The 13,402-nt window shown below is 39.8% G+C and overlaps 1 protein-coding gene across 5 annotated transcripts in view; it reads left to right on the plus strand.

The window, feature by feature from the left end:
• The window catches only part of dachc (dachshund c), a 35,100-nt gene extending 22,185 nt beyond the window's left edge, over positions 1–12,915 (plus strand). For 3 of the 5 annotated variants that reach the window (XM_044045829.1, XM_044045832.1, XM_044045833.1), the window contains exons 7-11: positions 5,810–5,997; positions 7,208–7,358; positions 9,162–9,290; positions 9,435–9,554; positions 12,363–12,915. In XM_044045829.1, the coding sequence (XP_043901764.1) occupies positions 5,810–5,997; positions 7,208–7,358; positions 9,162–9,290; positions 9,435–9,554; positions 12,363–12,400 (626 nt within the window). In that variant the 3' untranslated portion in view covers positions 12,401–12,915. The remainder of the gene's footprint in view (positions 1–5,809; positions 5,998–7,207; positions 7,359–9,161; positions 9,291–9,434; positions 9,555–12,362) is intronic. The other 2 variants (XM_044045830.1, XM_044045834.1) reach the window with 1 other exon arrangement.
• The last annotated feature ends 487 nt before the right edge of the window (positions 12,916–13,402 follow it).

A 13,402-nucleotide genomic window follows, 5' to 3' on the forward strand; every position in this document is an offset into this window, starting at 1 on the left:
ATCATTTCCAGGACGTTTTTTGTATCAAATGTTGGAAAATACCTTGTTTCCTCGATCAGGTTTCAGCCAGGGTGAACTATAAGTATAACGTAGTATTAGACTTTTTTAATAAACGTTGAGAGATAAGGGTTTTTTTTATGCCTGATGCCAATACTGATCTTTAGAGATCAGCACAGCTGTTGTATGATGCCAATATTTTTTTTGGCATCTGTATATTCAATCTATTTTGTTCGCTAATTTAAATAAAAACAATGTATAAACTAAATTCCCTGTGAATGAAACACATCATGAAAACACACATTTTGTGAGACTTGGCAGCATATATTAAGTTTCTGTAATACTTAGCCAGTTCATCAACAAATATTCTACTTTTTTAAGGCCTTTTTATTAATTGCATTGTATTATTGTTTTGTATTATTAATGATAATGAAATTTAAGTTAACAACTAACAACTTTAAGACTCTAACAGAAGGGACATCAGCAGTGACTGTTTTAGTTCCAGTATTTTATTTATAAAGTGCTCCGTGTTGTGTGAACAGGTAGTCGGTGAAGCTCTTGGCTCACTGTCATGCGTAGGAGGAGGAAGGGGCGGGAGTTTTATGTGTGCTACGGATGCCTAACTGGCCATTTTTTGACTCGGCTTTGACTTTGCGAGAGTTAATCATCTATTTTACAGGCGCATTAAAAGCCCCTGTCGTGCAAATTTCAAGGACAATTTCAAATATTTTAAGGGCATTTTGCCCCGAGGCCCTTGCTAATTTTCTAAACCCTTGCCTCAAAGGTCAAGTTCCTGCTACAGTCATTAATCGTTAAATGTGTTGTAATGATTATTTCTCAGACAAATCAAAGTCCGTCCGTCCGTCCACTATTGAGCTTCCGCCCAGTCCATCTGTCAATGACACAAGGTTTCGCACGGTGGAATTAAACACGTATGGCAACTGGCAGCCGCGCGGTGGTTGTTTTTATTCACAAGAAAGAGTGCGTGTTCATGACACTTTGGCGAAAGCAAAGTGCCTCAGTAACAGGTCGATAAAGATTCACCGTCTCACTCCTTCACTCCTCCTTCTCTCCTTCTCGCTGTTGGTGGCCCTCCTGGCTCCCCGCGGTGAGCAAAGACAAATAATTCTGCAAAACAGGGCTCCATTAGACCAGGAAACAGTGTTACATTAGCGAGCCATTTGCTGGGCCATGGCCTAACGAGCCAGGCGGCCTCCCGTGCTCTCAGCTGGACCTCATCTGCATAACGACTGCCTCCCTGTCGTTAGGGCCTGCGTTGCCACGGCGCTGCAACGTCAGTTGTTTGGTTCTCTCTGTCAGGGAGGTTTGCATTAGCTTAATGAGGACTGCTCAAGGACAAACAGTCAGCAGAAATCTCCAGCGAGTGGGAGAGAAACTGGGAGTTTTGTATGTGTGTGCACGCGCCTGTGTAAATGTATTCTAATACTGAATCACATTATTCAGTAATCGAATCTAAAAATCACAAAGGCCTCCCAGGTAAGGTTTCACATGCTGTCAGGTATCTGTGAACGTATTGACGAAACAGTGATGGCACCAACAACGTGAATGCCATGCATCACATTTGTGCAATTGATTTTCAATTGATTTTCCCGCATGCAAATGAAAGGCATGTACATTTGCCCGATTGCAGGCTTTTGTGTTTGACCTAGAACATCACAGGGACAGGTTCACCGCGGATCGGACGGACTTTCAAAGAGCACTCGAGAGCGCTGTCATTCTGTCAATCCATTCTATGATAATCTCTGATTGTGTGTGTATGCAAGTGCGTTTTTCGGCTGCGTGTGCTGTTTCTGGTGGTCTTTGAACAGCGTATCCACGCAGCAGAGATCAGAGGCCGTCCCTGACACCTCACTCCCATTAACCAAACATCAGCAGAATTTATTCTCTCTCTGTCTCTCTCTCGTTCTCTCCCTCCCTCCCATTCTCTTCCGCTGACTGGCAGTCTTCACGTGGTGAAGTTCATTAGCCCCGGGGACGGGTGGGAGAAGGATAAGAGAGAGAGAGGTGGGGGGAAAAGAGAAATGAAGTTGGGAAAGAAGAGAAAAACAGACAGTGACCTTGGTTACGGAGATGGGTAAATGATCAAACGAGCTGGCAGTTGTGTGTGTGTGTGTGTGTGTGTGTGTGTGTGTGTGTGTGTGTGTGTATTTATGCCAAATCTGTGTGTGTGTGTGTGTGTCAGAGAGAGAGAGTGTGAGGTAAAGTAGGCGTAAAACAGTAACTCAATAAAGGATCAGTCACATCCAAGGAGCCTGGGGAGCCCACGCTGCTGACTGCGCACTTCACTGGCTATGAACGTGTGTGTGTGTGTGTGTCTGTATGTGAGCCACAGGAGTGTAGTTGGATGCCCTCCGCTGAGCTCGCCAGCACCTGCTAATTACCTTTCTCTACAGAGCAATGCTTTTAGCAAGAAAGAGGGAGAAAGGAGGAGAGCGGGTGGTGGGGGAGAGAGAGGAGAGAGAGGAGAGAAGGGAGGGGTATTGCTTCTCATCTGTGAAACACCTTGAATGTGACAGTTGCCAAGACGTGTGGCCGAGGCGGAGTAGGGGAGGTGGGCGGTTTTGGAGCAGAAGATGCTGTGGTCAGCTAAGTGGAGAAAACACTGTCATTTGTCACAGAGAGAGAAAAGTGCCAGATATGGCGTCGCGCGTTCACACTTGTCTCCGCTCCAATAAGCAGCGGACTCCCAGGACGTCTTCGTCCTCAGTGGCTCGGATGACAGTCTGCGCATAGAGTGAGCAACAGCCTGATGCAGGCGGTTAAAAAGAAAAAAAAAAGAAAAAATGCAGAAAATAGCTAATCGCCATCTCCCTCACTGTCACCAATCGGGAATAGGCAGTTCTCAGGTTTACAAACAGATGGTCATCCATAATGCAGCTTCTTAGCTGTTTTTATGTGAGATGTCAAGCTGTGATGAATTATCAATAGGCAGAGTGCCATCTAATAAAGGGTAGCCACATTTCCAAGCCCTCAAAACACAACTTTTTTTGTATATGTATGTACAGGCACTTGTGCACACAGTAATTAGTGTAAACACCCACTTGTGTGTTTGACTTCATGCGCAATAAATAAAGTAAATGCATTAGTAAGTTGTAATTAAGATAGAACTGCGTTCACCCGCATGAAAGGTCGAGTGTGTAAGAGTTAGTGACTTTTAACTGAAGAATGTAAAAAAAACAACTAAAAAATGGTGGCCTATACACGAATAATTGTTGCAGCCCTATTTGCGTCATAAGGTTCCACCTTATAGTGAACATCCATTGTAGATGCCAGCTCTTTGCATGGATATTGTTTATAATTATCATGATGTCACTGAATATGTGAATGGTCACATACGGGAATATGAGTCACATGATGTTATGTCAGCATTAGTAGTAAAGTCAGCTGTTCACTTGGCAAGTTTTTGGTGTTTGAATGGATAGAGGGTGAACAGTGAAGTTCTACTTTTTGTTGACTGCTTAGACTACATGCTTGCACTACATGCTTAGACTACATGTTTAGACTACAAGCTTAGACTACATGCTTAGACTACACGCTTAGACTACATGCTTGCACTACATGCTTAGACTACATGTTTAGACTACTACATGCTTGCACTACATGCTTAGACTACACGCTTAGACTAGATGTTTAGACTACACATTTAGACTACACGCTTAGACTGCATGCTTAGACTACACACTTAGACTACTTTCTTAGACTACATGTTTAGACTACACACTTAAACTACACGCTTAGACTACACATTTAGACTACACGCTATGACTACACGTTTAGACTACACACTTAAACTACATGCTTTGACTACACATTTAGACTACACGCTTAGACTACATGCTTAGAACTACACACTTAGACTACATGCTTAGACTACACATTTAGACTACACACTTAGACAACATGCTTAGACTACACACTTAAACTACACGCTTAGACTACATGCTTAGACTACATGCTTAGACTACATGCTTAGACTGCACATTTAGACTACACACTTAGAATGCATGCTTAGACTACAGGCGTAGACTACACACTTAGACTACTTGCTTAGACTACATGTTTAGACTACACACTTAAACTACACGCTTAGACTACATGCTTTGACTACACATTTAGACTACATGCTTAGACTGCACATTTAGACTACACTCTTAGACTACACGCTTAGACTACACACTTAGACTACATGCTTAGACTACACGTTTAGACTATACGCTTAGACTACATGCTTAGACTACACACATAGACTACATCCATTTAGGCTTCCTGTAGAAACTGGCAGTGCAAGATGGCAACCTCCACAGAGCAAGGCCCCTTACCTAAAGTACTTTTTTAAAAGGCTTCCTCCTAAAGGCCTTTGCACTTCAACCGCAGGGCGAACTGCAAAGTGCAAGAAAGTGTGAATAATTTGATGATGACTCTTCCACTGCTCCCTCTCGATTCATGACGCGATTAAACACATAAATTATAAGAACCAGGGGGAAAAAACTGGGGAAGTGGGAAGAATTAGGTGGAGTCAGCATCTAATGATGGTGACCTGTTTCTCGGTCATTTGACTAAATAACAAGAAACAAAAAGAAATAGCAGAGTACAGACAACACAAGAGAAGAGAAGGGAGAGTTTTTTTTTACCTTTTTCTTTACAGAGCTCCCCCTAGAGTTTCAGAGTACATATTTTTACGACACCATTGTAAACATCTGTCCATCGTCTACCACTTCCCCCGACAACAGTTTTCTCTGCTTCTTTTTCGAACATAAAATACTAAATAGAACTAAAATAACGCTATCACTGACTAGAGTTGGTACCTGGTGTGTGCCGTGAAGCAATTTGTGTTTCTCGCACTTTCTTGAGACCTCTTAGTTCTCCGGGACGGCGGCTCCTGATCTTGCAAGGCTGATTTTCCGCTAACACAGTAGGGGGCAGCCCCACAACCTCCCCCTCAACAAGACATAAAACCATCACAATGACTCCGAAGCTGTTGAATTAGGATAAAAATCCTGCATAATTCTGCTTTAAGCACCACTTCACCACTTCAGGACAAATCAATGTCTGAAATGACAGAAAAACATATTTCAAATCTGCTTTGCCGTCTCTGATGAAGGAAATATTTGAGATACTACTAGTGGCTGAAATTAAATACTATGCAGCATGGGGAAAACAAGGCATATTCTTAATCAGAAAGCACTATATACATTATATTTGCATTACTGTGTAGAGATGTGGGGCAAAAGCAATATTCAACCAATATATATGATGCAGAAAAGGACAATCAGATTAATAAATAACGCAGGATATAGAGACCACACAAATGAACTATTCTTAAAAGTACAAGCTCTAAATTTCCCGAATCTAAATCAGATATACAAATTTTAAATCAATACAAGGATGAGGAACAGCCGTTTAATCCAGGACATCGATGGAAATGGTCGCGTTTAGAGGCAGACGTATTCTTGTGTTGTCATTAAGAATATTGTTTAAAATAATATTTAAATATTTAGTGATGGGCTAAAGTAGTCTATAAATTGAGTTATGTGTAATAGGAGTGGGGGATAAGAACATAGAAGTTTATAGCTCTGCCTACTCCTTTTAACATGTGATGAGATATATCTAGCTAGCTAGCTATCTAGTTAGCTATCAGTATAGCTAGCTATTCAAACTCATGGGTAGTGTATTCAATTTCCACCTGTAAACCCTCCATAAATGCTACAAACTGAGCCTTTAACACAGTGTGACTTATTATTATTGTGTTAGCCTCAGTGATAGACATCAAAAATGCCTCTTTGCCCCGCAGATAACAGCTCCTTGGCGACAAGGGAGAGCTGTGATAGACAAGTCTACCAGAAGCCCCCGTCAGGCAGAGAAGGCTGTGAGAGGGGAGCCTACACTGCGGGACAGAAGCTCTCAGCAGGTCTCCACCATACTCCCTTCATCTTCCCCGAAGGCTTGTCCTCCATAGAGACCCTGCTCACGAACATCCAGGTGAGGCTCTGCTGGGGCTTTATTACCACTTTATTATACTTGGAGATGAATAGGAACGGAGATGAGCCACTCTTTGGGATTTCCTGCAATGGTAAATGGCAGACATTTAAGATATGCCATAATTGGAATGGGCGTGTGCTGACCTGCTTCTCAGATTTTACTTGTCTTTGTTGTGGCGGAGTCACATTTGAAAGCACTCGCTGGTTTGGTTTACACAAGGGGAGGCAAAAAAACAAACATGTTATTCACCTGGTTTGACCCTGATGTAATGGCAGCTCCAAGATAAAAGAGCAGTGATGATTTCATGAGCAATAATCTGAATTCAGGCAGGTTTGTTATTATTTATCTCTCTACATTTGTAATACGGTGGTTTGCATTCTCTTTTAAAATAAACTGCAACTTATTTTAACTGTCGTTGTCATTAAAGTGTCATTAAAGCTTCTTAAATGTGAATATTTTCAGGTTTCTTTGCTCAATATCACAAAGAAATCATTAAAATTGAATAATTTTGGTTTGTGGACAAAATAAGACATTTGAGAACATCATCATTTCCAGGTTTGAGAAACACTGATAGATATTTTTCAACATTTTATGGACCAAATGATAACTCGATTAACCCTTTAACACCTAACCCTCAAAATGTCTGCTCGGTTTAGCTTATTTTAACCATAAAAGGACCAGAAAATGTCCTGCAAATAATGCTTTTGCCCATTTTTTCAGAATAACTTACAATATCTGGCAGTTATTTACAATTTACTGCATGTTAAAATAGTGTTTTAACACCAGTTAGATGAAGAAATACAAAAAGGTTTATTTAGAAATACACGAACAACAGATATTTCCTGTTCAATTTGAAATGTGAACAGTATAAAACATATTTACAATAACATTTTTCCATTCTCTCAATGTGCAATGACAGGCCCAAAAAATGCACGCTGTTTCCTGAAACAGTGTGAGTGAAATTACCGTAATAATTGTTAAATTAATAAACTTAATAAACTGAATAAACGTTGGCTTTAACATGCAACTTCTCAGCTTTCAGAAACAGTTTTTCCGATAGCACAAAGCGTCGCGTCACTACAGTAACGCAATGTGCACTCGTGCAGACGTGTCGTCAGCGATACACTCTGTGTTTTAAAGGAAACGCCAGGCGTCTCCTGGCTTTTGGTCCAGTGTGTAACCTGTTGATGTGCATCTGTGTGTCTCCAAGCAGGGTCTGCTGAGGGTTGCCATCGAAAATGCCCGGGCGCAGGAGAAGCAGGACCAGCTGGAGAGGACGGAGCTGAAGCTGGAGCTGGTCAGAGAGCGGGAGCTCAGAGAGACGTTGGAGCGGCAGCTGAGCATCGAGCAGAAAAACAGAGGTAAGTCGACGCCGTATCACACTCATAACCTGTACATTTTCCTTATAAATCTACATTCTATTAACGTTCAGCGTCAATTTTCCATCCCTATGAAGCTATAAACACTTGAAAGTTCTCATATTTTCATGTATAAACACTTAAAAAATAAAAAATCTGCTGTGCAGCAAAAGCAGGTTTGCTATAATCCACTTGTAAGCTGACAGGACATCCAAGAACGTGAAAATCAGATCAGGATGAGAGGACACCTACTGTATATTAGCCTCTCCAAGCAGCTGCAGAGGTGAATTAGCCCGAGGCTGGAAGTGTTACTACACACTAAATCAAGTTTGGCGTGTAGCTTTCACACACACAGCACAGTGAGAGCGAAGTGTCAGTCATAGACTGAGTTTTTCCCTCGATAAAGGTCACACCTGACGGAGAAGTCGTCGCGCAAGGTGTCGCCGAAAATACGACCGAGTCTGTCATGTGTGATCACGGTGACGCTGTCGTGCGTTGAGGGTCAAATTTACATCACACTACAGTAAATATATGGTAATAGTGTGGTAAAAAAAAAATTTAATATGGAGGTAATATTAGTAATATAATATTAGTTATAGTGGCGTGATAAGTAAATAAGTATTATCCAGGTAATGTTGAGAGGTTTATGAGGCTGGATATTATGGGTATAACATATTTTTAATTTTGTATTGTTGTTAATCATGCATATGAAAGTGCGGTAGTCTGAGAGAATATTGACTGAATCTGACCCGACACTGACACAGTTCGAGCTGAAGATTCAAAGCGTTTATTGTCATGTGTTCACAATGAACACACAATAAGAGCAGTATAAGTAGAAATGCAATAGAAAGGATATCTGAAGAGAACTCTGACTGGCTGTTAGTCTTCATTTATGACGTTTTCCGTTCCGTTACAGAGGAAACATCTACAAGAACCCCATGGTTCTCAAACATGGTACAAAAGTACTGGAGCTCAATATTTTCCCAGGTGGAACACTGACACATCATTAATAACCACCGTCAGTTCTTCTTTTAAAATCTTTATCGTTGAACTGTAACGATTTACATCATCCAACCGTCTGTGTTTTACTTTACATTGTGGACACTGTGGATGACCTCAGTAACAGAAAAATCAGGATCAATAACTGATCAGTTTCTACTTATTATCACTCATTTTAGTGTTACACATTTATCAATCAAGCCGTTTAAAAAATGCTATTTAAATTCACCCCGATGTTTCATTGAAGGACTTTTTCCGAAAGAAATCCAGGCTCGATTTCATTCTCTTCTATTCTAGCATGTGTGGCCATATAATGACCATGTTGTTACTGTACTATACTGTAAATTGTTGCCATGAACAAATGTTGGACCATCATTGATGCCTCTAACAGCCTCTGTTATGCACTCACTATCCAATCCAATTGACCAAAATACTGTACGGTAGTACTTGAATAAATAAATAAAGACATAAATGACAAAAGAAAAATGTCAAACACATGTGTAGACAACGACATCTCACCTTAGAAAGTGCATAAAAACAGACTCACAGTGTCTTTAAAGAGATTTAATGGCAGTCCTTTCCACAACTGTGCAAAGCCCGGTCCCTTCTGAGCTTCAGCTGCAGTTTAGGAACAGCTCAGAGCATCAGCTGATCTTAGAGACTGCAGACTATTTAGACATTTATACACAAATAAAAAGGATTTATAAATCTCTTCTTTAACGCACTGGGAGCCGGTTGAGTATTGGCCACACCCACTGACAGAAAACATCAGACTGTAAATGTGAAATATTTTCTTCTTCAATTTAGTTTTGATCCAGAAGCGCTTGAAGAAGGAGAAGAGGAATAAGAGGAGGCTACAGGAGGCTTTGGAGGAGGAGGTGAAACTCCGCGATCAGGCAGAACACACCCTCCTGCACACCGTCAGTACACACACAGGTACACTAACTTTTTTTAACTTCTTCATCGCGCTAAATGTTGTCATTTCTGCCTCATTTTCATATTAAATGTCACCAAGTCTTAGGCTCCACTCTTCATCAGCCTCTAATTAAGTGCCCTTATTAATTAATGACCATACTACAGGCCATCAATCATCGGCGGCGGCGGCGGCGGCAGCAGCTCCTCACACAGAATCCGTGACCCAGGACGTGGACGGGAGTAACCACGACGACAACAGGCAGGACACCAAGGCGACAGTACAAGGTACGAGTGAAGACGCGAGGAGCACAGCTGCCTCAGTGTGCAGAGGAGGGCGGAAAAAAGTCAGTCACTGAAAGAAAAATGACAAGTTTTTATAAATTATTTCTTGAGCTATTATGATGCAGTGTTAGAGCCAAACAACAAAGAAAAAAAAATTGAATTTTTTGAGAATAAAGTCGTAATATTATGAGAATAAAGTTGTAATATTACAAGATTAGGGTTAATAATGACAAATTTTATGATTGCGACTTTATTCTCGTAATATTATGATTTTGTTCTTGTTCTACGACTTTTTTAATATTACAAGTTTATTCTCATAATATTACGACTTTAATCTCATAAGATTACGACTTTTTGCTCATAATATTACGACTTTATTCTCGTAATATTACGACTTTATGCTTGAAAGATTACGGCCTTTTCTCATAATGTTATGACTTTATTCTCGTAATATTACGACTTCATTCTCATAATATTACGACTTTATTCTTGAAAGATTACGACTTTATTCTCGTAATATTACGACTTCATTCTCATAATATTACGACTTTATTCTTGAAAGATTATGACTTTTTTCTCATAATGTTACGACTTCATTCTCGTAATATTACGACTTTTTTAATATTACGACTTCATTCCTGAGAGATTACGACTTTTTTCTTGAAAGATTGCGACTTTTTTCTCATAATGTTATGACTTTATTCTTGTAATGTTGCGACTTTTTATAAATTTTTTCCTTCTCAGTTTGGCCCTCATACTCCGTTGTGATCTATTTCCTGCTTAAAAACAAACATTTTCCCAAAACAAACTGGTGTTTCAGTGTTTGTAAAGGCACGACACCGAGTTTGTGGGAATAAACAACAAACAACTTGACTGTCAAACTGTTAATAAATAAAATCAGGTGCAGCATCAGTGAAATGAACGGTGATGTACCTGCTGTTTGTGGGTTTATTTCGCTCCTGTGTTGCGTGTGCTCTTGACGCTTCCAGTCGACCGGAAGAGTCGTGGTTGTTTTTTGCGGGGGAGGGCGTCCGTCTCGCTCCTGAGAAAATGAACAAAATGAAATGAAGCGTGAGGTAGTTTTCGCTGGGGCTACCGTTTTAATGGAGCCTGGTGGCTTTTTAATATATTTATTTTTTGCCAACATTTATTGTTCTTCACGGGGATAGATTAATGAGAAAGTCCCACACGTAACGTCTTAAAACGGACAGAAAAAGAAATGGCAGGGATCTCTCGGCGCCGCCGGCGGCCTCATCAAAAGAAGAGCACGGCTCCGGCTCCACCTCTGCTCCCCCGGTCGTGCCGGGGGCCGGCGCACGAGCCAAGCGAGCTTGTTCAAAGACGATTCTTTTTTAATTGAATGTCAGTGAAGCACGAAGAAAACCGGACCACTAATTAACGGCTGTCTTAATTGTCCTCGTGACGAGTTTGTTTGGACATCATTTGCATAATTAACACGCGGTAATAAATCATTTAAAGGGGAATTGTCTGTCAGACAGCAGGGGCAGGATGTGGTTTTTCTTTGTACCCGGGAAGTTTTATCACCCAAAAATAGGGATCAGGGGCCGAAACGTTTTCAACTGAGGCTTACAAGAAAAAAGATCTTTTATTAATTACAACGCTGTGTCAGGCCTTATTCACTAGTTATATGAAATATTTATGTAATTATATATATATATATATACATATATTTAAAAAAAGGCGTTTTTGGGTAAAATGTCTATTTCTGACATACAGTATAGTGCGATTTGATTTGTGATGCAACTTTTTAAGTCAAGTTTGAGTTTAATATTGACACAGATTTGATAAGCTCTGCAACTAATATGATTCTTTTCAGATTTGATTCATCTGTCAATTATTTTCTTGATGAATACATTTCATGTTTGGACCAGAAAATGTTGTTCAATGTTTCCCCAAACCTGGAACTGATGATGTTCTCTTAATGTCTTAATCAGTTTTTGTTATACGGAGAAAAGAAAAGCAGAAGAAATTCCCAAACTCATTTAAAGGGAAATTGTCTGTCAGGGGCGAAACATTCTCAACTGAGGCTTACAAAAAACAAGATATTTTATTAATTACGTGGCTGTGTCAGGTCTAGTTATATGAAATATTGATATAATTGTTCAAATAAAATGTAGGGCTGAAGAAGTTGGGTAAAATATTGCAGGTTTTCGGACAAATAGTGCAATTTACTTGGCTATATAACTTAGTAAAGTAACATTTCTGCTAAATATGTGCTTCGATTTGATAAGGGCTGCAACTAATGATTATTTTCAGTATTTAATCATTTATTAGGTCAAGAAAATGTTCAATGGTTTTGTCCACAAACCAACAATTGATCAGATTTAATGGTGTTTTTTTGTTTATTTGGAGCAAAGAAATCAGAAAATATTCACATTTAAGAAGCTGAAAACTCAGAGAACTTGTTGATAATCGATTAATAATGGATTTAATTGTTACTGCCAGAGATTAGAGGCAGGACGGAGCATCACCACATGAGATACCACCCAAATATGAACTCCTAAACCCTTTGACAACTGAATTGTGTCTAACGTTTATTCTATGTATTGCATTTCTTTTTTCTTCTCACATTGGCACAGAACGCAGGAAAATTGCAGCCTCTGCGTTTTGCTAATTGCATTGTCTCAAACTGCGACTTTGATTTGAAAGTGATTAATTGTTCAGAATCAGCCTCAGTGAAAAGTATTTTTCATCCTGCTGTTACAGTCAATGTGTTTTTGTTTCCATTTTTTAATTAAACAAAGTGTTTTAAAATGTTTAATTTCGTTTTTTATTTGTTTTGGATTTCAGAGGGCAGAGTGTTCCTGCAGACCGCTGGGATGTACTGAAGTAAGGAGGGATGGATGGATGGATGGATGGATGGATGGATGAATGAATGGATGAATGGATGATGAAGATTCCTCACAATGGACAGGCATGCCTCACGTGCAGTGGCGCGTCTGAGACATCATGAACTCCTCCATTGTTCTCTGGTTTAATTTATTGCAGTTATCACCGACACTTGGCCATAATAGTGGGAACAGTCCTTTATTTCTCATCATTACATGTTTTAAACTGTGTTTCTTTCAATCGAGGTTTAACCATCCTAGATGAAAACGACCATAGTTCTTTCTTTTTTGTTTTCGTCTTTGCTGTTAATCTGACTTGTAACAGAGTTGTGTACATATATATAGTCATCCTTTTTTTGTTATTATTATTATTATTATTATTATTATTATCAAAACAAAACAGGAAAAGAAAAAAAAAGAACGGCATGTTGTACAGTCAGTCGATGACTTGTATTGTGTATGTTATGCAGTAGTGCAGTTTGACAATACATACAATACAAATCCTTTTTATCGAATCGTCTCGTTTCTGCATCATTTATTTAACTGTCTGTGTGTGTGTGTGAAAAAAGATGGTTTTATGGATTTTGTACGTACGTCACACCTCTGTGACTCGTGTTTATTTGTTCTTTTTTTGGTGACAAATGCATTCGGTGATGCATTGAACCCTTGAGATTTGTGTCACGCGTGAGGAGGACGGGGGACAGGGACGGGGACGTCCATAGGTTTGCATGTCTATACATATATGAGGGGAGTGGCATCGATCCTTGCTCCATCTTCAAAAACAGGCACGTAAATATTGACGGGTGGACGGTCGGACAGGAAGTTGCTGAGCAGGGTCACACGTAAACTGTCCTTTAGTGAAAACATGTTGACGATGCACCGCTGAGGCCCCGCGCGGCTGCTCTCTTCTTTATTTATTTATTGTTCTTTTTTCCTGCACTTATTGTAGCATTATGCACTTTAAAAACAAATAATAAAATGTTTAAATAGTATGCAAATTTG

This window comes from Solea senegalensis, linkage group LG15 (assembly GCF_019176455.1).
Source record: "Solea senegalensis isolate Sse05_10M linkage group LG15, IFAPA_SoseM_1, whole genome shotgun sequence".
NCBI lineage: Eukaryota > Metazoa > Chordata > Actinopteri > Pleuronectiformes > Soleidae > Solea > Solea senegalensis.